This window comes from Scyliorhinus canicula, chromosome 4, assembly GCF_902713615.1.
Source record: "Scyliorhinus canicula chromosome 4, sScyCan1.1, whole genome shotgun sequence".
NCBI classification, from domain to species: domain Eukaryota; kingdom Metazoa; phylum Chordata; class Chondrichthyes; order Carcharhiniformes; family Scyliorhinidae; genus Scyliorhinus; species Scyliorhinus canicula.
Window position 1 is genome coordinate 7,068,973 of NC_052149.1, and position 25,869 is coordinate 7,094,841.

Consider the following 25,869-nt stretch of genomic DNA (forward strand, 5'->3'; position numbering starts at 1 on the left):
AAGTTCAACGGCTAACAGACTGGCTCTTTTGTAAGTATATTAAAACCGCTATTCTAATCCTACAAGCACGTGTCCGTAGAATTGTTGGTTCCAACAATTTAATATACTTAGGAAACAGTCAAAGAAATCATGGAAGCAGCCCTCAAGCCCGGACGCCTAGAATTCGACCCACACACCCCCATCATTTACTTTGCATGGGTCATGTCCGTTATTCTTTTGCTCCATTTGAGTTGCTATTTTCTCAATTGCCCGAGAAAAGGGTTCCACTTCCTTCTCTTTGATGTTTGGGACGGCCTGTATAAATTTAAACAGATCACCACTGGGTGAAGCTCCCATCTCGTTCCTGGCAGCTCCCTTTTAATTTCCTGTATTTAAATCTGAAAATCTCTATCTTTTGCTTTTTCTTCTCTCTCTAATTTGAACCTCCTCATTTCAATTTCCATTTGAAAAGCGTTTTCTTTTTGCCGCATCTCCACTTCGTTTTGCTGCCTTTCCAGTTCTTTCTCCATTCTTTTCTTTTCTTTTTCTTAATTTAAGAGTACCCAATTCATTTTTTCCAATTAAGGGGCAACTTTGTGTGGCCAATCGCATATCTTTAGGTAGTGGGAGCAAAACCCACACAAACATGGGGAGAATGTGCAAACTCCACACAGACTGTAACCCAGAGCCGGGATTGAACCTGGGACCTCGGTGCCGTGAGGCAGAAATTCTGACCACTGCCCCACCGTGCTGCCCCTTTCTCCATTCTTTTTAACAAGGGCTCCAGGTTCGATTCGCGGCTTGGGTCACTGTCTGTACTGTTATGGGCCAGGGTTTAGAGAACCCCAAAGTGTATCATGGAGTTCACCTGACCCAGAACTTTTAATAGATTGTGGTATGGGGAGCACACGGCCCACACTACAGGTGTGGGACAGCAGAAATGGAAATTATTTTTAAAAGCAAAACATTGTTTATTCTAAGAACTCAAGTTAACCTTTTTGAAACATACAGTGAACATCTTAGCAACCATTAATTCAAATACAACCCCCAAAGAATACAACACTAATCCTTAATAACATCCCAAACAACATCCAGAAGACAGAAGAAACACCTTTTAACAGAAGCACATTGGGTTTACATTCACTACTGAAAACATTTAGAATTCTGAATTCACCAAATTATCAAGAGATAGTCTTTTCATGGCAGAGAGATGAACAGTACAGCTGCTCTGTCTGGCTTCAGCTCCAACACTGAAAACAAAACTAAAACACACCCTACAGCAAACAGCCTAAATTGAAAGTAAAAAGCTGACAGACATCCCAGCTCCAACCAATCTCTGATATCACTACAGTAGTAAACACCCATTTCTTAAAGGTACTCTCACTGCAGATATTTATATACACACCCATTTATTAACACCCATTTCTTAAAGGTACTCTCACATAGAACATAGAACATAAAACATATATTGCAGAAGGAGGCAATTCGGCCCATAGAGTCTGCACTGACCCACTTAAGCCCTCACTTCCACCCTATCCACGTAACCCAATAACCCCTCCTTTTTTGTTTGACAGTACGGAGTCTGCACTTTGTTCATATGTCCACGTGGCTTTCCTCCGGGTGCTCCGGTTTCTTCACACACGTCCCGAAAGATGTGCTGTTAGATAATTTGGACATTCTGAATTCTCCCTCAGTTTACCTGAACAGCTGCCGGAATGTGGTGACCAGGGGATTTTCACAGTAACTTCACTGCAGTGTTAATGCAAACTTGCTTGTGACAATAAAGATTATTATTAATAATTCTCGAACTGCAACTGAATTCTCTCCAGCTCAATTCCCCACCAGAAAATATATTTGATGTTATATTACTTCATGGACTCTCCTGTGTTCCTAACAGACCCAAGTATTCAACCTAAATGTCATATATCCCTGCCTTCCTAGCTTTAGCTGTTACTGCTATTTTTAACTGACCATTTTAATTTTCGTGTCTTTTTGAAATTCTTTTAAGTAAACCAAAGGCAAGTCATTCACCTGAACAAAAATCTTAGGAGCTTCAAAAGCCATCCGGTTATTGCTACAAACCTTGTGTCTCTTTTTAATTTATACTGCAACCCAAATGTCACAGTCTACTATTCCAAATGTCCCGGACGAGCCCCCAGATTACGTTATGCCCCTTGAGCCGGTGTGCGGTCAATTCCAGCCCCACTTGACCCAAAGCCACAACACAATTGAAATTGATCAATAAGTTTCAGAAAACAAACAAATTCTTTGGCCAATGGCTGCCCAATAATTACAGTCACCAGGTTTGTAAAATTTAAACACAATTAAGAGTAATAACAAGAAGTGTGATTAAATGTGCAGCAGATACAACAGGCTGTTTTCTTTCCTCTGAGTGTCCAGGATGAGACAGAATACAGGAGGAAGATGCAGAACAAAGTGGAGTGGTGCAGTGACACAATCTATCCCTCAATGCCAGCAAAACTAAAGAGTTGGTTATTGACTTAAGGAAGCAAAGTATTGTACACACCCCTGTCAGCATCAAAGGGGCAGAGGTGGAGATGGTTGACAGCTTCAAAATACTAGGTGTACACATCACCAGAAACCTGTCCCGGTCCACCCACGTCGACCTACGACCAATAAAGCACAACGGCACCTATACTTGCTCAGAAAACTAAGGGAAAACTCAGAAAACATGTCCACATTGACTCTTACCAACCTTTACAGATGCACTATAGAAAGCATCCTATCTGGCTGCATCACAGCCTCAAATCTCAACTGCTCAGCCCAAGACTGTAAGAAACTAGAGAGAACAGTGAACACTACCCAGTCCATCACACAAACCCGCCTCTCATCCATTTACTTTGTCTACACCTCCCGCTGCTTGGGGAAAGCGGGCAGCATAATCAAAGTTCCCTCCCACCCGGCTTACTCACCCTTCCAACTTCTTCCATCGAGCAGGAGATACATAAGTCTGAGAACACGCAGGAACAGATTCAAAAACAGCTTCTTCCCCACTGTTACCAGACTCCTAAACAACCTTCTTTGGACTGACCTGATTGATCCCTTCACACAGCTTCTCTACTGAGTAGTACTGCACCCTGTGTGCTTCACCCGATGCCGGTGTCTATGTATTTACATTGTGTAACTTGTGTTGCCCTATTATGTACTTTGTTTTCATATAATGAATGATCTGTTTGAGCTGCATGCAGAACAATACTTTTCATTGTACCTCGACACATGTGACAATAGACCAATCCAACCCGACAAGCAAGCCCTGGGTGCCATGGCTGCGGACGGGATGCTGGAGGCTAAAACAACTGCGAAAAGCCTTTAAAAATGCCGGGCTTGCTGCAGGTGGGGGCCCGGTCTGGGAGCCGTAGGGGGAGTGGCTTTATGTCAACTCCGTGAACTCAGGGTGTCCCCCGCAGGATCAGTGTGCCCTGGCTCAGACTGCTTTGCTGCTGTCTGGCTTTTAAACACAACCCTTTGGTCTAATTCTGCTCCTATATCTTTTGAACTTATATGGGCAAGGGAACTAAATGTATTTTCTCCAAATTTGCAGATGATACTAATTTGGGTGGGAGGGTAAGCTGTGAGGAGGATGCAGAGATGCTTCAGTGAGATTTAGACATGCTGATTGAGTTGACATATTAGATTGGATTTGTTTATTGTCACGTGTACCGAGGTACAGTGAAAAGTATTTTTCTGCAAGCAGATCAACAGATCATTCAGTACGTGGGAAGAAATGGGAATTAAACAAAATTCAAGAAAATAAATAATAGGGCAACACAAGATATACAATGTAACTACACAAGCATTGGCATCGGATTAAGCATACAGGGTGTAGTGTTAATGAGGTCAGTCCATAAGAGGGTCATTTAGGAGTCTGGTAACGGTGGGGAAGAAGCTCTTTTTGAGTCTGTTCGTGCGTGTTCTCAGACTTCTGTATCTCCTGCCTGATGGAAGAAGTTCGAAAAGTGAGTAAGCCGGGTGGGAGGGATCCTTGATTATGCTGCCCGCTTTCCCCCGGCAGCGGGAGGAGTAGATGGAGTCAATGGATGGGAGGCAGGTTCGTGTGATGGACTGGGCAGTGTTCACGACTCTCTGAAGTTCCTTGCGGTCCTGGGCCGAGCAGTTGCCATACCAGGCTGTGATGCAGCCAGATAGGATGCTTTCTATCATGCATCTGCAAAAGTTGGTAAGGGTTAATGTGGACATGCCAAATTTCCTTAGTTTCCTGAGGAAATATAGGTACTGTTGTGCTTTCTTGGTGATAGCGTCGATGTGACTGGACCAGGACAGATTTTTGGTGATGTGCACCCCTAGGAATTTGAAACTGCTAACCATCTCCACCTCGGCCCCGTTGATGCTGACAGGGATGTGTACAGTACTTTGCTTCCTGAAGTCAATGACCAGCTCTTTAGTTTTGCTGGCATTGAGGGAGAAATTGTTGTTGTTACACCACTCCACCAGGTTCTCTATCTCCCTCCTGTATCCTGACTCATCGTTATTCGAGATCCGCCAACTATGGTCGTATTGTCAGCAAACTTGTAGATGGAGTTGGAACCAAGTTTTGCCACGCAGTCATGTGTGTACAGGGAGTAGAGTAGGGGGCTAAGTACGCAGCCTTGCGGGGCACCGGTGTTGAGGACTATTGTGGAGGAGTTGTTGGTGTTCATTCTTACTGATTGTGGTCTGGTGGTCAGATAATCGAGGATCGAGTTGCAGAGTGGAGAGCCAAGTCCTAGGTTTTGGAGCTTTGATATGAGCTTGGCTGGGAACACGTCCGGGCCCGTCGACTTCCGCGGGTTCACTTTCAGGAAGGCCGATCTGACATCGGAAGCTGTGAGGGTGAGTATGGGTGAATTATGGGCTGCTGGGGCCCTCGACAGTGGGTTGTTGGTTACCTGCTCGAACCGAGCATAGAATGCATTAAGTTCATCGGGGAGGGGTGCGCTGATGCCAGAGATACTGCTCGGCTTCGCTTTGTAGCTCGTTATGTTGTTTAGTCCTTGTCACAACCGCCGAGAGTCTGTCTGTGACTCTAGCTTAGTTTGATATTCTCTCTCTGGCATCTCGGATGGCTTTGCAGAGGTCGTACCTGGATTTCTTGTATAGGACAGGGTCGTCTGCCTTGAACGCCTCAGATCTGTCCTTCAGTAGAGAGTCAATCTCGCGGTTGAGCCATGGTTTCCAGTTGGGGAACGCACGTCCTGCTTTCTTTGGCACGCAGTCGTCCACACATTTGCTGATGAAGTCTGTGACAGTGGTGGCATACTCATTTAAGTTGGGCGCTGAGTTCTTGAATATGGACCAGTCCACTGTCTCTAAGCAGTCATGTAAGAGTACTTATGTCTCCTCGGACCAGCACTGCACAACCTTCTTAGCTGATTCTCCCGCTTGAGTTTCTGCTTGTAAGCCGGGAGAAGGAGCACAGTCTTATGGTCTGATTTCCCAAAATGCGGTCGGGGGATGGAACGGTAGGTGCCCTTGATTTTTGAGTAGCAGTGGTCAAGCGTGTTGTCGCCATATGCATGGCATATGCATGGCAGGTACAGTATAATGTGGATAAATGTGACGTTATGTCCTTCAGTAGTAAAAATATCCTGGCAGATTGTTATTTGAATGGGTATAAATCAAGAGAGGTGGATACTCAGCGGGACCTTGATGTCCTCGTGCATCAATAACTGGAAGTAAGTGCACAGGTACAGCAGGCAGCAAATAAGACATGCGTTTTGACCTTCATAGAGACAGTACATCAGTATAGGAACAGAGATGTTTTACTGCAATTATACGGGACATTGGTGAGGCCATGAATTGTGTTCAGTTCTGGTGTCCTTATCTGAGGGAGGATGTTCTTGCTCTGCAAACAGTGCAGAGAAGGTTTACCAGTCTTATTCCTGGCATGACAGGACAGTCATATGAGGAGAGGCTAAATTGGTTAAGATTATATTCATTGGAGTTTCGAAGAGTGAGAGGGGATCGCATAGAAACTTATAATATTCTAACAGGATTGGACAGGGTAGATTCACAAAGGATGTTCCCTGAGGATAGGGAACCCCAGAACTAGGGATCATAGTTTGAGGATAGGAGGTAATCCTTTTAGGACTGAGGTGAGGAGAAATCTCTTCACTCAGAGAGTGGTGAATCTGTGAAATTCGCTACCACAGAAGATAGTTGAGGCTAAAACGTTGTGTAATTTCAAGAAGGAATTAGCTCTTGGGGCTAAAGACCTTAAGACATAGGAGCAGAATTAAGCCACTCAGCCCAACGTGTCTGCTCCGCCATTCAATCATGGCTGATATTTTTCTCATCCCCAATCCCCTGTTTTTTCCCTATAACCCCTGATCCCCTTATTAATCAAGAGCCTGTCTATCTCTGTCTTAAAGACACTCAGTGATTTGGCCTCCACAGCCTTCTGCGGCAAAGAGTTCCACAGATTCACCAACCTCTGGCTGAAGAAATTCTTCCTCATCTCTGTTTTAAAGGATCGTCCCTTTAGTCTGAGATTGTGTCCCCTGCTTCTCGCTTTTCCTACAAGTGGAAACATCGTCCCAACGTCCACTCTATCCTGACTTCGCAATATGCTGTAAGTTTCAATAAGATCCCCCCCCTCATCCTTCTAAATCCCAACGAGTACAGACCCAGAGTCCTCAACCGTCCCTCATATGACAAGCTCGTCATTCCAGGGATCATTCTTGTGAACCTCCTCTAGACCCTTTCCAAGGCCAGCACATCCTTCCTTAGATACAGCTCACATTCCTTCAAATGGTGTCTGACCAGAGCTTTACATATCCTCAGAAGCACATCCCTGCTCTTGTATTCTAGCCCTCTCGACACAAATGCCAACATTGCTTTTGCCTTCCTAACTGCCAACTGAACCTGTACGTTAACCTTAAGAGAATCATGAAGAAGGACTGCCTAGTCCCTTTGTGCTTCTGACTTCCTAAACATTTCCCTATTTAGAAAATAATATGCCTCCATTCCTCCTTTCCAAGTGCATAACCTCACACTTTTCCACATCGTATTCCATCTGCCACTTCTTTGCCCACTCACCTAGCCTGTCCAAATCCTTCTGCAGCCAACCTGCTTCCTCAATACTAATTGTCCCTCTACAGATCTTTGTATCATCTGCAAAATTCGCAACAGTGCCTTCAATTCCTTCTTCCAGATCATGAATGTATATTGTGAAAAGTTGTGGTCCCAAAACTGAGCCCTGAGGCACACCACTGGTCACCGGCCGCCATCCTGAAAAGGAACTCTTTATTCCCACTCTCTGCTTTCTCTGCCAGTCAGCCAATCCTCTATCCATTCCAGGATCTTACCCTGAACACCATGGGCTCTTAACTTATTTAACAGTCTCCTATGTGGCACCTTGTCAAAGGTCTTCTGGAAATCTAAGTAAATCACATCAACTGGTTCTCCTTTGTCTAACGTCCTTGTTACTTCCTCAAAGAACTCTTACAGAATTGTCAGATGTGACCTCCCCTTGACGAAGGGACCAAGGGATATGGGAGGTAGGCAGGATCAGGGGATTGAACTTGATAACCCGCCATGATCATAATGAATGGTGGATCCAGCTCGACGGGCCGAATGGTCTCCTCCTTTTCCTAAAGTGGTTGGAGATTGAAAACAAAATGTTTCCCAAAACGAGAATGAAGGAATAATTCTTTGATGGCAGCTATGGTGGTGGTGAAGGAGGAGTGAAAATGAAGGACTGGTAACCGAGGCATGGAGTAATGTTGGTGAAGTTTTGAGGCAAAATTTCGACCAGCGATGGGAGGAAGGGAGGAGCGAGTGTTAGGGATATATACTGAATTGCAAAGCCATACAGGGTGGGGAGACTCAGGGATGAACTTTAGCGAATACAATCAGGAAGGAAAGAAGGGTTTGGAATGGATTTTATACAAGACATGGAGGAAAGAGGGAAAATGATTCGCTGGTAAACACTGAGGCTGAGAAATTGGAGGGAGCATTCAAATCTGCTTCCGAAAACACTTGCTGGAAGAGGTCAGTAAGTTTCATGGATGAATGTTGCTCAAGACAGAGGCAAGGAGAGGTTTAGGAAAATAGAGTAAGTTTGAGGTACATTTTTACCAATGAAGGTGTGGAGAGGGTGGTGATTGTAAAAACGTTGGAATTTGAAGGATCCCATACCAGGGAACACGGGGGGATGGGAGTTTCTCCGACCAGGGTGGGGAATCAGGGACTGGGGGATGAGTGTTGACTAAGGCAGGAAGGAAAGGCGACAGAGAGGATCCCTGGTGAATATTGGTCCAGGGATGGAAGGAGTGGGACAGAGAGCAGGAAAGCTGAATTTCTGGGATGAATATTGGAAATAATTGGGAGGAAAGGGGGAGGGAAGAGAGAAGCGAGGATGAATATTAATAAAGACTTGGGACAACGAGAGAGACGTTCGATAATGAAAGTTGGGAAAGAGAGGAAATACTGCAGAGGTTAACGGATAATGTTACCCAAGAGGAGTGACGGGGAGAAGCGAACTTCCCTACAAAGTTACATTTAACAGCATGAAGCTTGCGTCAACATGTCCCTGTTATCACACAAAGCAAGATAGAGATAGAGAGACCCAGGAGGTGGCATCATCATTCACATGAGGCTCAGTATAAAGAAAGGATCTCGCTGTGACTGATAGATCTTCATCTCCGGCGGAGAGGATGCGCTGGAGTTTGGCATTGGCGCAGTTTGTGGCGGTGATGTGGATCGGCGAAGCCCCCTGGCTACAACCTCGGAATGTGTGTATGTGTAAATCACGAGATATGTGTAAATCTTTACCGGCAAAACTTCAGTTCCAAGTGGAGGTGGGTGTGTCAGACCATTAAATTCCCTCGGGATGAGAGTTCATTGATTTGAAGTTGTTATTTTGAAGTGTATTGAGCAGGAACACTTGGAATGGAGCATTGGGCTGTGAACTGGTGTCTTTCCCCATGTGGGTTCGGTTGGGGGAGAGCGTTAACCGGTCACCCTCCAGCCTGGGCTCCCGGGGAGATGCAGGCTGGAGAGGGGTCCTGAGCACAACTCCAGGATCAGGACCAGGCTGAGGGTGTGGGTCAGGGTGGGGGGGACAGGTGAAGCTAGTGCACAGACACAAGAAGCAGCTCAGACTGTCGTTCAAATACAAAGAGAATCGTGTGATATATAATATATGTTAAAGTGTTAATCTTGGTGTAGTTACAGCCTGTGTAAAATAGGACATCTGTAATATTGAACAATGCACAGATATTTGAACAAGTTCAGCACCGGTAAAATGTTTATTTTAACATGTTTCTCTGATGTGTAGAATCGTAAATGATGGGTGATCTCACTCTGACAGACTGACACCAGGTTAAAGTTTACAGTTTTCACAGAATGTTCATTCCCCACAACACCAGTTAAAAATCCTGGAATCACATGGAATAAAATTGTGATCTGACCTCAGTCATTGTACAACTGGGATCCTGCTCATGGTTAAACTGAATACAACTTAGCGAATATTTCAACAAGCATTGATATCAAATCACTATGTAACTGTTGTGTATTTGATGAGGTCAGTATTTCCCTCACAGTAATGTTGTTCAGTGAGCAGTGTGTCAGCAACATAACCTGCAGACTGGATGTGTTCATTAACCCTTCCTGATGCCCTACCCTGGGGACAATTGTAGTCATAGGAAATACAGATATCATGATGTGTTTAATTATGTCCCTCCTCACTGTAGCTGACTGCTTTATGTTTTTCCCAGGTCCTTGTCTTTGATTTCGGAGGAACGGATTATCAACATTATGATTGGTCTAAGATCACAGCAGTTGTAATCACTCATAGATATAACCGACGTCTCTTGTGTGCTGCTCATGAACATAATGTTCGAGTTATCATGCAAGGTAACACATTTTAGTAAAGCTCAAAGAGGTGCGGTTCTGTTTCCTGATGCAAACTGTATTATTGAAGAGCCAGAGAAAGGAACATGAAGTTTACAGGTTCAGGCTTAAGTGGAGACTCACCCCTGGCACGGACAGGCTGGGCCAAATGGCCTATTTTTGTGCTGTATCATTTATGTCATTCTAGGTTACTGGTATTCTTGATGTCGGAATGTTAAAATTCCCCTCTGGCCCTTAACCTGCTATTATTCAATATTCAACATTCCGGGAGGGATTCTCCGACACCCCGCCGGGTCAGAGAATCGCCGGGGGGCAGTGTGAATCCCGCCCTCGACGGCTGCCGAATTCTCCAGCGCCGGCGGGGGGGGGGGGGGGGGGGGGGGGGGGGAGAATCGTGCCAAACCGGTTGGGGGGCGTTGGCAGCTCCCCCCCCCCCCCAGCTATTTTCCGGCCTGCGATGGGCCGAGTGGCCGCCTGTTTTCGGCCGGTCACCCCGGCGCAAATTACAACAGGCTTACCGGCTGGACCTGGCTCTGTGGGCGGCCACCGGGGTCCTCAGGGGGGCGTGGAGGGATCTGGCCTCGGGGGGTGGGGGGGGGTGGGGGGGTGCCCCCATGGTGACCTGGCTCGCGATCGGGGCCCACCGATCCGCGGGTGGTCCTGCATCGTCGGGGCACTCTATTCCTCCGTGTCGGCCGCTGTAACAGTCCGGGCAGAGATTAACCCCCCCCGCGCGCATGCGCTGGGATGATGCCAGCACTTGCTGGCTCTCCCGCGCGTGCGCCGACTCGCGCCGTCCGGCGGAGGCCCTTCGACGCTGGTTGGCGTGGCGCCAAGTCCCTTCCCCGCTGGCTGGCACGGCGCCAAACACTCCGGCGCAGGCCTAGCCCCTGAAGGTGCGGAGGATTCCACAACTTCGGGGTGGCCCGATGCCGGAGTGCTTCACGCCACTCCTCGGCGCCGGAGTGGCCCGTCCCGCCGGTTCGCGGAGAATCCCGCCCTCCATCTTTGTGAAGTAAAAACATTCATCTACATCCACCTCTTGTCCTAATTTTCCTTCTTGTTGGTCAAGTTTTGCACACTTTGATGACAATCTTTTCCATTCATCAATCTTAATGCTGCCCCTGTGAAGAGGAATTTTATTGTGTTGAAAGTACTATATAAATGCAAGCCGGTGCATTTATTGATGTTCCTCGCATTTATCATCAAATTTACAGTGCAGAAGGAGGCCATTCGGCCCATCAAGCCTGCACCGGCTCTTGGAAAGAGCACCCTACCCAAGGTCAACACCTCCACCCTATTCCCATAACCCAGTAACCCCACCCAACACTAAGGGCAATTTTGGACACTAAGGGCAATTTATCATGGCCAATCCACCTAACCTGCACATCTTTGGACTGTGGGAGGAAACCGGAGGACACGGAGGAAACCCCCGCAGACACGGGGAGAACGTGCAGACTCCGCACAGACAGTGACCCAACCTGGAATCGAACCTGGGACCCTGGAGCTGTGAAGCATTTGTGCTATCCACAATGCGGTCTGTCTCTGTGAACTCAGTGCAGTGTAATAAGGACTATTGGCGGCATCTCTGTTTTGCAGCTTCTAATATATATTGTTGTTTAATTTTCAGATGACATTACATCATGTTTAGGGCAGCATGGTAGCATGGTGGTTAGCATAAATGCTTCACAGCTCCAGGGTCCCAGGTTCAGTTCCCGGCTGGGTCTTTGTCTGTGCGGAGTCTGCACGTCCTCCCCGTGTGTGCGTGGGTTTCCTCCGGGTGCTCCGGTTTCCTCCCACAGTCCAAAGATGTGCGGGTTAGGTGGGTTGGCCATGCTAAATTGCCCTTAGTATCCTAAAAAATAAGGTTAATGGGGGGGGGGGGGGGGTTACTGGTATAGGGTGGATAGGGTCGGCTTGAGTAGGGTGATGATTGGTCGGCACAACATCGAGGACCGAAGGGTCTGTTCTGTGCTGTACTGTTCTATGTTCTATGTTCTATAGTTAATTAATTATTTTTTTTAGAAATCTGATGGAACTATCAAGTTAAACTGCAGCCTAACCCACAAAAGCTTCCTCATAGGACAACCTACCCAAACCAGGTATTAGTTCAATAAATAAAAGCAAAGGGCACGATTCTCCGTGCTCACGACGCGTCGGAGAATAGCGGGCGGTGTAAATTTTTACGGCCACGCTGGTCCGACGCCCTCCCACTATTCCCCCCCCCCCCCCCCCCCCCCCCCCCCCCCCCGGCCGATGGGCCGATTTCCAAGGCCTTTTCGGTCGTTTTTACGAACTAAAAACACACCTGCTCTGACCGTTTGTAAAAACGGCCTTAAAGTCCCGTTCTGGGGAACCATGGCACCGATTGGTACGGCCGCACCACGGCCATGCCAAGGGTGCCATGGGTACTTACCCCGCGCACTCTTTCTCCCTCCGCCGCCCCGATGGATCCATCCGCGGGGCTTCTGAGGGGCATAACGGACCGCGCATGCACGGGTTTCACGCATATGCGCGATGACATCATCCGCGCATGCGCGGGTTGGAGTTGTCCAATCCCGCATGCGCGGCTGACGTCATCATATGCGTCAGCCGTCGCTAACTTTGGCTCGCGTGCTTAGCGAAATTCGTTAAGGCCGCGATGCAGGAATTCACGGCCGCGCGATGCTAGCCCTGACCGGGGAGCAGTATCGGTTCCTGGTCGGGGGCGCGGAGGCTGCCGTCAAACACGGCCGTTTTCGTGGCAGCGTTCACGACCAGCCGCCTTTGGGGAGAATCGCGCCCAAAATATTCCAGCTGCTGGTGATCTGAAATAGAAACAGGAAACTCTGGATTAGCTCAGCCGGTCTGCGAGTACTTGTGGATAGTAACAAAGTTAATGGGGCAAATTCTCAGTTGGCGAGATTCTCCGTTCCGCAGGTAGGGTTTCCTGGCCGCTGGGGTGGCCACAATGGGAAATTCCTGTGACTAGCAGGAAGAATCTCACTGCCGCCAGGGGCCCGCCATCAAAGAACATGCAGCTGGGGAGGGGGCCAATTCACCACAATTTTTCAGATCTTAATGATCCTTCAACAAAAAGTAAACCTTCTCTGAACTGATCCGATGCATTAACATCCTTCCTTAAACAAGGAGATTAATACTGTACACAATACTCTAGGTAGGGTCTCTCCAATAACTGAATAAAAAAAGCACAACCTCCCCACTTTTATATTCACTTTCCCTTGTGAAAAATGGGAAAATTCCTAATTAGTTGCTGTACTTGCGTGCTATTAGTCTTTTGCGATTAAATACTAGGACCCCGAGATGTCTCAGCAACTCAGAGCTTTGTAATCTCTCACCATGTAGATATTATGCTATTTTTCTGCTGCCAAATGGACAATTTCCCACTTTCTTCCATTGTGCTTCATTTGCCAAGTCTTTGCCCACTCACTTAATCTAACTCGATCACTTTGTAGCCTCTTTGTGTCTTCTTCACATCTAACTATCACACCTATCTTTCTGCCATCAGCAAATTTCGCTCCGAGATCTTCAAGGTCTCCATCCAAGTCATTTACCTAAATACGAACGGCTGAGGCTACAGCACTGATCCCTGTGGCACATCACTCATAACAACTTTGCCAACCAGAAAAAGATACATTTATGCCTACCCTCTCCGTCCTTTCAGCTGGGCAGTCTTCAATCCATGCCAATATCTTACCCCACCCCACACGATGAGCTTTTATATCTGCCAGCAAACTTTGACAGGCACCTCATCAAATGCCTTCTGGAAATCAAAGTACATAGCCACTGGATGCCCTTTAATCCACAGGATGTGCAACTTCTTCAAATAATTCCAGTAAATTGGTTAGACATGACTTCGCTTTCAGAAAACATTATTGAATCTGTCTGATCACCCTGAATTTTACCAAGAACTCTTCAATACATCTGGTATAGTGGCTTCTAACATTTTTCCTATGTCAGTCGTTAAGTTAACTGTCCATAGATTCCTGCTTTCTGCCTCCCTTCAGGGCCGGCCCAAGGCACCGGCAACTCGGGCAGTCGCCCGGGGCGCCATGTGCAACGGGGCGCCAGAGACTCGGGTCCCGCGCATGCGCAGTTGGGCAGGTGCCAACCAGCGCATGCGCGGTGGCCGCCCTCCCCCAGGGCGCCCCCCCCTCGGTCCGCCCCCCCCCTCGGTCCGCCCCCCCCCTCGGACCGCCCCCCCCCTCGGGTCCGCCCCCCCCTCGGGTCCGCCGTCCGCCCGCCCCCCGCCCCCCCCTCGGGTCCGCCCCCCGCCCCCCCCTCGGGTCCGCCCCCCCCCTCGGGTCCGCCCCCCGCCCCCCCCTCGCCCCCCCTCGTGTCCGCCCCCGCCCCCCCTCGGGTCCGGCCCCCCCCCTCGGGTCCGGCCCCCCCCTCTGGTCCGGCCCTCCCCCCCCGCCCTGGCGCCCCCTCGGTCCCGCCCCCCCCTCGGCCACGCCCCCACCCTCGGCCACGCCCCCCCCTCGGCCCCCCCCCCTCGGCCTCGCCCCCCCCCCTCGACCCCCCCCTCTCGGCCCCGCCCCCCCCCTCGGCCCCCCTCGGCCCCACCCCCCCTCGCCCCCCTTCGGCCCCGCCCCCCCCCAAGGGCGCCGAAGTTCAGCTTGCCCGGGGCGCCAGCAACCCTAGGGCCGGCGCTGCCTCCCTTCATCGGGTCCTTGGTGGGTCGGGATTAGTGATCATATCTGCCTCAGAAACAAGAGTGCTTACACTTCAGAAATAATTAATATGCCAGAAAGGGCTTAAGGATATGCTGAGGATGTGGAGTGATCAATGTAAATACAAGATCAACCTACATCTCACTGTTCTACTGGATGTTGGCAGTTCTGTTCCCTCAAACACACTGAGACACCATGTGTAACTGATGCACAAGAGATGAGCTGTTGTTTCTTCACCGTTTACCAGACAATATACCATCTAATGCATTGAGAAATCATGATGCGACAAAGGAATGGATCAGACAGCAAGTGTTTATTGCCAAAGCATCGTTTTTCGACGGCATCTATTTGGAACAGTTGCAAAAGATTAAACCTGGAACTCAGGAATATGGGGCAATGACTCAGCTGATTAATGAAACCGCACGTGTGTTCCACCGTGCAATACCTGGATCGCAGGTAAAAAAACATTTTATATTTAAAAATGCATACAAGCAATGTGGTGCTCACTGTAATTAATTTTTAAAGTGTCTGGATATATTTCTGGACAATAAATTGAAATGCTGATTTCTAACTACATCATCTGGGGGAGGTGTTGGCATTGTGGTCATATCACCAGACGAGTAATCCAGAGGACCAGGTTAATGTTCTGGAACATTTTGAATCCCGCCAAGGTGGCACATGTATGAAGCTCTTGTGATGTTTTAATTCTGTCTTTGTTGTTACACGACTGTGCTTCGAGTCTGTAACTGGACCTAATCAAAGTTTTGCTGTACAAACATTTTCTACTATTTTTTGTAAATAAAATAAGAGAGGTTGAGTAGACTGGAACTGTACTCGTTGGAATTTAGAAGGATGAGGGGGGATCACATAGAAACATTTAAAATTATGAAGGGAATAGATAGGATAGATGCGGGCAGGTTGTTTCCACTGGCGAGTGAAAGCAGAACTAGAGGACATAGCCTCAAAATAAGGGGAAGTAGATTTAGGACTGAGTTTAGGAGGAACTTCTAAACCGAAAAGGGTTGTGAATCTATGGAATTCCTTGCCCAGTGAAGCAGTTGAGGCTCCTTCATTAAATGTTTTTAAGGTAAAGATAGATAGTTTTTTGAAGTATCAAGGGATTAAGGGTTGTGGTGTTCGGGCCGGAAAGTGGAGCTGAGTCCACAAAAGATCAGCCATGATCTCATTGAATGGCGGAGCAGGCTCGAGGGGCCAGATGGCCTACTCCTGATCCTGGTTCTTATGTTCTTATGTTCTAAGACCACGATTGCAATTTTATTCCGTTACTCAATCCACAATTTAAACAAAAGCTGGTCTTGGAAACAGTGACAACGCCTTGATTCACTGGTCCATCTGTTTCACTGATGCCTTTTAGTGAAGGAAATCAGGCATCCTTATCTGGTTGTTCCTACAGCTGTCATAGAATTTACAGTGCAGAAGGAGGAGGAGGCCATTTGACCCATCGAGTCCACACCGGCTCTTTGAAAGAACGCCCTACCCAATCCCACACCTCCACCCTATCCCCATATCCCAGTAACTTCATCCAACTCCAAGGGAAATTTTGAAAACTAAGGGCAATTTAGCATGGCCAGTTCACCTAACTTGCCATCTTTGAACTGTGGGAGGAAACCGAAGCATCCGGAAGAAACCCACGCACACACGGGGAGAACGTGCAGACTCCGCACAGTCACCCAAGCCGGGAATCGAACCTGGGAACCTTGAGCTATGAAACAATTGTGCTAACCACTGTGCTACCCCCCCCCCCCCCCCCCACCCACATGTGTTGCCCACAGTGGTTAACTCAGAACTGCCTCTGAAATAGTTTAGCAAGCTAGGCAATTTTATCATAACTGCTACAATTTAATTTAATAATCTTTATTGTCACAAGTAGGCTTACATTAACAGTGCACTGAAGTTACTGTGAAAAGCCCCGAGTCGCCACATTCCGGCACCTGTTCAGGTACACTGAGGGACAATTCAGAATTTCCAAATGACTAACAGCACATCTTTCGGGACTTGTGGGAGGAAACTGGAGCACCCGGAGGAAACCCACGCAGACACGGGGAGAACGTGTAGACTCCGCGCAGACAGTGACCCAAACCGGGAATTGAACCTGGGACACTGGTGCGGTGAAGCAACAGTGCTACCCACTGTGCTGCCGTGCTGCACCAAAGTCTAGACAAAGGAATGGAACCAGGCTGGCTTCAACCTAGGCACCGGAAACGACATTGGCAAGTCCAGCCCTGTTGACCCTCCAATGTCCTACTTACTGAGATATGGGGGCTTGTGCCAAATTGAGAGATTTGTCTCACAGATGAGTCACACAATACCCATGGTCATGCTCACACAGTCATACCTTACGGACAATATCCTAGACCCCACCATCAGCATCCCTGGGTTTGTCTTATTGCAGCAGCAAGACATTCCCACCAGAGGTGGTGGCACGGTAGTATACACACAGGTTGCGGTTTCCCTGAACGTTTTCAACATTGACACTGGAGCCCATGGACTCTGATGGGTGAAGTCAAACATGGGCAAGGAAACCTTCTGCCTATTAAGAGTACATACATGCCTCGCAAACCCACCCGCAACCACTCATTAATGAACCTGTGCTCCTCCATATTGAATACCACTTGGAGCAAGCACTGAGGATGGTAAAGTTACAGAATGCACTCTGGGTGGAGGACTTCAATGTCCATCTCCACGAGTTGCTTAGTAGCATCACCATTGTCCTAACTGGCTACGTCCAAAAGGACATAGCTCCAAGCCTGGGCCTGTGGCATGCCATGAGGGATCCAACAAGAGGAAAAAATATATTTAATCTCATCCTCTCCGAATCGCCTGTGACCAATCCACCTTACCTGCACACCAGGAGGCAACCTATGCAGATACGGGAAAAAAGTGCAAACTTCACACAGAGTCACCCGAGGTTGAATCGAGTCCTGGTCCCTGGCGCTGTGAGGCAGCAGTGCTGACCACTGTGCCACCGTGCCGCCCCCAAATGGCTGGAGTGATGCCGAACACAATGGTTGCGGTGACTGGAAATCGGTTATTTCAGCTCCAGTACATCACTGCAGGAGTTCCTCAGGGTTCTGATCTAAGCCCAACCATCTTCAGCTGCTTCGTCAATAACCATCCCTCAATTAGAAGGTCAGATTTGGGAAGGTTTGCTGAAGCTTGCACAGTCACCATTTGAGACTCCTCAGATGCTGAAGCTGTCTGTGTGCTTATACAGCAAGACCTGGACAATATTCAGGCTTGGGCTGGACAAGTAGCAGTAATATTCACACACACAACTTTCCGGCAACGCGTATCTCCAACAAGAATAATCCAAACATCTCCCCTTGATATTTAATTACATTACTATTGTTGAATCCCCCTCTATCATCACTCTTTGCGCTACCATTGACCTGGAACTGAACTCGTCCAGCCATCTAAATAGCGACACCAGCTACAAGATACAAGTCAGGAATTTGATGGAATACTCTGTATTTGGCTGGATGAGGACAACTCCAACAACGCTCAGGCAGTTTGACGTCATCCAGGACAAGGCAGCCCGTTTGATTAGCACTCCATCTGCCACCTTCAGCATGTACATCAGCCACTATCAGTCCACAATGGCAGCAATACCTAGCGTCTACAATATACACTGTATGAACTCACCAATGCTCCATCGACAATAATTTCAATACCCAAGACCTCTACCACTCAGGACAAGGGCAGCAAATGCATTAGAAAATCCCCACCTGCAGGTTCACCTCCAAGAGTCTCACCATCTTGACTTGAACACATAACGTTGTTCCTTCATTGGGTCAAAATTCTGGAACCCCCTCCCTAACAGCACCATGGGTGTACCTACACCACATGTAATGCAGCAGTTCCAGAAGGCAGCTCACCACAATTAGGGATGTGCAGTGAAAATGGTCCTGTAGCTGCATAGTCTGTGAACAAATATACAATCTATATATCTCAGTTAAAACGCTCCTTGGATCATTGCTGAGATGAGATAGTTTACATTGAGTTGTCTTCAGCTAGATATTCAGCAGACCTGGTGTTGCAACCCTGATAATCCAAAATCATACAATTTGATTGAGGCATATTGGTCGCTGTAGTATCTGACAAGACCATTGATCACCAAAGTAGAGCAACAAATAAATGGTTTATTCGGGTAAATAACTATATTCAGGGAGTGAAGTAAAGGCTACCGTTCCCCATGACTTCAGAGTCCAGGAAAACCCGTGCTCAGGCCCCGGATTCATGCTCTCCGGCTCAATTGACCAAATTAGTCACATGAACCATCAAGAGCTTGACCCCTTAAAGGAGCAAACTACCACTACCATTCTACTCACCTGGCCAGGTTGTCCTCCTGTCCTGCCTGGACCTGGTCAGCCACTCCACCACTTTTGTAACTCCAGATCTTGGTCCTTTTGAACGGGATGCAGTTCCGAATGGAACTTCTGGCACTGCAGATCTGCTGGCATTTGATGGAGCAGCTGATCTCAGAGATGGAGTTTGGCCCACATGGAGTTTTTATTTTAGAGCAATTAATGCCCCTCTAAGGGTTAAATAGCTGTGGTGCGATGTTCTGGAGTCGGGGAAGCTCACTCCCAGGAACCAGGGTGGACGGGATTTGGCACAGTTTTACGTCCAGCCCACTTTATTCCCCAAAATGATTGTGTACCATTCTATTGAAGCACAAACACTGTAGAACTGCTAACCTGTTAACTTCACAGCTCTAATCAACCATGCACCGACACTATGAATAGCAGTTACAGTCAAGATGTGGTTTGAGATTAAATTAACATTTTATTATATTCTGGCCATCAGGTTTCAATAAAGGTGCCCTGGTCTCCTCATTGCGGTGATGGCCCATGTTATGACTATGTACCAATTGCAAGATCCTGTGACTTCTTATTTGTGATGTCCGTTCATATGCAGAGTGAAATGGGCGATGAGTGTTTTGCAAAAGCAAATGCTCCCTATGACTATACTTATTCAGGTACGTCCAACTAAACATTTTGGTTAAGAGTGTCCGGCCTTTATCAATATTAGCCTAAAATGGTCATATTTCTGTCCATTTAGGTCTTTCTGCTTATATTAATCTGGGTATTGATTCCAGAAAGCTGGTAATGGGAGTTCCATGGTATGGTAGCGACTACCGTTGCAAGCATTTCTATGAGGTAAGGACAAATAAATAATTTGCATTGCACACAGAATGGGAGTGAATTAGATCATCTGACATCCATTCTCCGGGCATGTTAATTGGGTGAAGGTAGCTCAATGTTAATATCACTGAGCCAGTGACCCAGAGGCTAATGTTCTAGGGGCCGGGAACCAAGTCCCACCCAGGTAGCTGGTAGAATCTAAATTCAATATCATTTGGAAGCAAAAGCTTAATTGCTCTCTGAAGTGGCCCAGCACGTCACACAGTTCAAGGAATGAATTAGGGATAGGCAACAAATGCTGGCCTTGTCAGTGATGCTCACACCACATAGAATTTACAGTGCGGAAGAAGGTCATTTGGCCCATCCAGTCAGCACCGGCCCTCGTAAAGAGTATCCTACTTAAGCCCACGCCTCCACCCTATCCCTGTAACCCAGTAACCCCACCTAACCTTTTATAGACACTGAGGGCAATTTTATCATGGCCAATCCACCTAACCTGCACATCTTTAGACTGTGGGAGGAAACCTACGCAGACACGGGGATAAAGTGTAAACGCCACACAGTCACCCGAGGCCGGAATTGATAATAATCGCTTATTGTCACAAGTAGGCTGCAATGAAGTTACTGTGAAAAGCCCCTAGTCGCCACATTCCGGCACCTGTTCAGGGGGGGGGGGGTTGGAACTGGAATTGAACCTGCGCTGCTGGTCTTGTTCTGTATTACAAGCCAGCTGTCCTAGCCTACTGTGCTAAACCAGCCCCTGTACGGAACCCGGGTCCCTGGAGCTGTGAGGCAGCAGTGCTAAATGCTGTGCCACCAGTCCATTGATTTTTACATTATTTCACTGAGACGTTCCCTTATTCCAGATTGTAAACCACATGTTTCTTAAATCTTTTCCCAAGGATCAACCTGGAGCAGGCCACTCGGTCCATTGTGTCTGTTCTACCAATCAGTTAGATGTTTTGTGATCTGAATGATCTAAACCCGGCCTTGATTCAATAACTCGTTATGCTTTTACCTTACAAAAATCGGACAATCTCAGATGTGACATTTTCAATTGATGCCTTTGTGTCACGGCCAGTGCATGTGGAGATCAGTCAGGCGGCTAATACAACTTTGATTTTCACAGAATTCACAAGCCCTATATTCTCATCTTTCTTCTCTTTACAGCCTGGTAGATGCCAATTAGAAGAGGTTTCAAACAAAGAAGGTGTTTGTGCCTTTCACATATCGAAGGCAAAACCATACAAAGACATCATGCAGGAGTTACCCAAATCATTTACCGGCAGATACTGGGACGATAATTACAAATCGCCATATTATGTCTACAAGGTAGGGCGATCAGTCAAAGCACAATGCAGACCTGTGCATTCTAACATTGTTCAAATGGAAACATTGCAATGATTCATCATCCCACATATTCCGTGTCTCGTGTTGTGTGAGGTACACTGGTACAACACTGGCTGCAACTGGATGCAGCTTAGATCAAAAAGATACTCCAGACCTTGAAGTTAGTTCAATCAGATTTATTGAACTAATAGCACAGTTAGCACAGTTCTCTGTAAGTTCGACTCTCTGCTAACTTAAGTGTGGCTACTCTGTGTGACTGAACCAGGCTAGGTCTTAGCCACATGGTGGAGGTGTGAGATTGTAACAACACCCTTGACTGACTCTCGAGATGTTCATCAGTGGAAAGAGGCGGCGTGTCAATGCCTCGTGTCTTTTATAGTCAGATCCCACCTCTGAGTGTCCTGCCTGCTTATTGGTCATGTCCTGTTCTCTGTGTCCATTAGCTGCTTGTCTGTGCCTGCCTGTATATCATTATATGTGTGTCTGCATATCATGACATCTCGGATTCAGCAAAGCTCAAGTTTTAAGTTTGTACAGTGGAAAATGTCTGCAATGGGAGAATCGACAAGAAAATGGGAGTTGATAAGAAAAGGACCCAAACCAATTCAGTTTTTAAAGACATGAGGCGGGAACTAGCGGTCTGTGGACGCAAATCTTGCCATGTTCACAAAATCACACGAGAGGCCAAAAATGGAATTTGCGTTGGCGAGATTTTGGAATGAGACCTCCTAGGCTCTCCCCGATGACATGATCAGATTCACCCCCAGGAAGGGGCATTGTAATGTATTTGCCGTGGTTCACGTCACATCTTAAACCTTCACTGAATCATCCCATCCCCCAGATGTGACGGCACATTGGTACGAATTGTTACGTTTAAAAAAAAAGGGAGCCCAAGAGGCCAGAAGCCGCTGGACAGCTCCGGGGGGAGTGGGGGGGGGGGGGGGGGAAGAGGTCTAGGGGGCTGTTGGACAGTGGTGAGGGTCGGTGGACACCGCAATGGGGTTGTGGATAGTGTGGGTGGCCCTAAGGTCTGCTGTCTGTGCTGTTTTGATGTTCTTAGAGGACTGAGTCAGTCCGCTGACTGTGGCTTGGGGGCATGGGGCGGCTGCAGGCCACATGGGGTGGGGAGTGATGCGAGTCAAGGAGGCAGGCCTAATGAGCTGGGTGGATGAAACCCAGATAGAAAATACAAACGGTGCCCACCCTGGGTAGGGGTGCAGGTGGGGGGTGGGGGGTCCAGGGGTTCTCCAAAACTCTGTGGAGACATGACACACGCACGTGAAGTCTGAATGATGCAACCTGAGTAAGAATGGGTAATATTAACTTTGCCTATCCTTTAAGTAGAAAGGGACTGTGCCCTCAAACATTCAAGCTCATCAAACTGATTGGCCACCACAAGTTAACCCTTAATAATGTCAGTTGCCCACACATTCAAACTCAGGGAATGGGGTCAACACTCAGGGTTCAAGGCTCAATGCTTGGGTTTGTGGCATCGAGAGGCTTTGGCCTTGCTTATGTGCTGGACCCCAAGGCCTGCCAGTGAGGTTCCATTAGCCTCTAAGACGGACATTATCATCTAATTGATCCTGCCCATTAGGGATGTGCAAGTGAGGGGCAGCACGGTGGCGCAGTGGGTTAGCCCTGTTGCCTCACGGCGCCAAGGTCCCAGGTTCGATCCTGGCTCTGGGTCACTGTCTGTGTGGAGTTTGCACATTCTCCCCGTGTCTGCGTGGGTTTCGCCCCCCACAACCCGAAAGATGTGCAGGCTGGGTGGATTGGCCATGCTAAATTGCCGCTTAAATGGAAAATATCCTCAATATGTTCGCCAACTATCACTTCAACCCTTCTTCGTTCCCCAAGACTTGGTTTAGAATTGCATCTCCTCTTGTTGAGTTTGTCACTAATTGGTTGAAAACATTTTCCTGGACACACTGCATGAGATTTTCTCCCTCAGCTCCCCTTATATTACTTGAATCCCAATTTATATTGGGATAGTTAAAGTCTCCTACTATTGTTCCCTTTTGTTCTTACAGGCATAAATGTGCCTCCATATTTGCTCTTCTATCTCCCTTTCACTCTTTGGTAGTCTGTAGTATATTCCCAGTTGTGAGACTGTTACTGCCTCTATTTTGTTTCTATTTATAACCCATAATGCTTTGTTTGTTGACCTGTATATGATTCATTCTCACAACTGGAATTGATTCTTTAACAATTAGTGCTGCTCCCCTTTTTTGTATCCCACTCCATCGTGCCTGAAAACATTGCATCCAGGGACATTGAGCTGCCACGTTTGCTTCTCCTTTAGCCAGATTTCCGTTCTAGCAATGACATCCTGTTGCCATGTGTCTACCTGTGCCCTTAACTCATCTACCTTGTTTGTAACGCTCCTTGCATTGAAGTATAAACAGTTCAACCCCACCATCTTCCCTTGCTGAAGACTTTTTGAACTCATCTCACTGCTAAATGGTTTTTCCGATATCCTGACACTGTAATCCCTGGTAATCCCTGGTTCTGAGCTGGCCTTCCATCGGGAACATCCTCCCTGTCTCTACCCGATCTAGTTCTGTGCTGATTTTGAAAGGAAAGCCATGGAAAACTTTAACTTTAAAAAGGAAATCTCTGTACTAGTTATTGAAGTAGTTACGTCACTGGGTCAATACTCAAGACGTTATGAACACAAATTCCATCCAATTGTATACTTTATGAAATGAAAATTGCTTATTGTCACGAGTAGGCTTCAATTAAGTTACTGTGAAAAGCCCCTAGTCGCCACATTCCGGCACCTGTCCGGGGAGGCTGGAACAGGAATTGAACCGTGCTGCTGGCCTGCTTGGTATGCTTTAAATGCCAGCGATTTAGCTTTGTGAGCTAAACCAGCCCCTAATGCAAGTAGGAATGAATTGTGGTTTAAATAATGCTTTTTGCGATGTCCAAAATGTTACATTGATCCAAAAGTGTCACCTCTCGATGTAACGCCTTTGACTTTTTTGGCAGCTTACTGATAAATACCATGAGGTCTGGTATGATGACCCAGAGAGCCTTTCACTGAAGGCAACAATCATGAAGAAGTTGAAACTCCGTGGTATAGGTGCGTCGTTTGGAAATTTCTTAAACTACAGCGTTAATCCAATAGCAGCAATGCAAACTGAAGACATGTGGAATGCTCTGTGCCCAATCAGAAAAAAATGGAATGCTTGGAATGTTTAATCTACATATAATGCGATTTGTTGTGCTGGAAAATGTATCAGAAAATGAGGTAAAATCCACAGTAATAATTAAACTAATGCAGATATGATGAACAGATTTCAAGGAGTGGCTTCTCTTTTGTCCGCCCCCCAAAAGTGGGTTTCCCGATCCAGTTGAGAATCGAGCGACAGCCGAAAAACGGGATGGCCGCCAATCCCACTGCACTACTCTGATCCACCACTGGTGACACCTGCGAGCTACATATCCAGCACCAGCGGCACCTTGCAAATTAGGCATTTGCACCCATTGAGCCCATTATTAAAGATGAGATCGCGGAGTACTTGGAAGTGCATGATAAAATAGGACTGAGTCAGCATGGCTTCATCAAGGGACGTCATGTCTGACAAATCTGTTGAAGTTTTAATGCAGAAAGTACTGAAGTGCAAATCTTTTAATGCAAGAGGTATTACGGGTAAGGCAGATAAACGTAGAGCTTAGATTAGTACTTGGAACTATGATGTTGCCCTTGCAGAGACCTGGTTGAGGGAAGGACAGGACTGGCAGCTAAACGATCCAGGATTTAGATGTTTACGGCGGGATAGATGGGATGTAAAAGGGGTGGAGGAGTTGCGCTACTGGTTCGGGAGAACATCACCGCTGTACTACGAGAGGACACCTCAGAGGGCAGTGAGGCTATATGGGTAGAGATCAGGAATAAGAAGGGTGCAGTCACAATGTTGGGGGTTTACTACAAGCCTCCTAACAGCCAGCGGGAAATAGAGGAGCAGATAGGTCGACAGATTTTAGAAACGAGTAAAAACAACAGTGTTGTTGTGATGGGAGACTTCAACTTCCCCAATATTGACTGGGACTCACTTAGTGCTGGGGGCTTGGACGGGGCAGAGTTTGTGAGGAGCATCCAGGAGGGCTTCTTAAAACAATATGCAGACAATCCAACTAGGGAAGGGGATGTACTGGACCTGGTATTGGGGAATGAGCCCGGCCAGGTGGTAGAAGTTTCAGTAGGGGAGCATTTCGGGAACAGTGACCATAATTCAGTAAGTTTTAAAGTGCTGGTGGACAAGGATAAGAGTGGTCCTAGGGTGAATGTGCTAAATTGGGAGAAGGATAATTATAACAAAATTAGGTGGGAACTGAAGAACCTAGATTGGGGGCGGATGTTTGAGGGTAAATCGGCATCTGACATGTGGGAGGTTTTCAAATGTCAGTTGAAAGGAATTTAGGACCGGCATGTTCCTGTGCGGAAGAAGAATAAATACGGCAAATTTCGGGAACCTTGGATAACGAGAGATGTGGTAAGCCTCATCAAAAAGAAAAAGGATGCATTTGTCAGAGGTAGGAAGCTGGGAACAGATGAAGCCTGTATGGAATATAAGGAAAGTAGGAAGGAACTTAAGCAGGGAGTCAGGAGAGCTAGAAGGGGGTCACGAAAAGTCATTGGCAAATATGGTTAAGGAAAATTCCAAGGCTTTTTACACATACATAAAAAGCAAAAGGGTAGCCAGGGAGTGGGTTGGCCCACTGAAGGATAGGCAAGGGAAGTGATGTGTGAAGCCAGAGGAAATGGGCGAGGTACTAAATGAATACTTTGCATCAATATTCACCAAATAGAAGGAATTGGT

General features: G+C 47.3%; 1 protein-coding gene across 1 annotated transcript; it reads left to right on the plus strand.

Annotated features, from left to right (window-relative positions):
• Positions 1-8,546: 8,546 nt before the first annotated feature.
• On the plus strand, positions 8,547-24,343 carry LOC119964334 (di-N-acetylchitobiase-like). The gene is made up of 7 exons (XM_038793655.1): positions 8,547-8,798; positions 9,717-9,855; positions 14,773-14,981; positions 19,353-19,524; positions 19,608-19,705; positions 20,861-21,022; positions 24,035-24,343. Exons 1-7 carry the CDS (start codon positions 8,655-8,657, stop codon positions 24,245-24,247), a joined length of 1,137 nt encoding a protein of 378 aa, XP_038649583.1. The 5' UTR covers positions 8,547-8,654; the 3' UTR covers positions 24,248-24,343.
• The last annotated feature ends 1,526 nt before the right edge of the window (positions 24,344-25,869 follow it).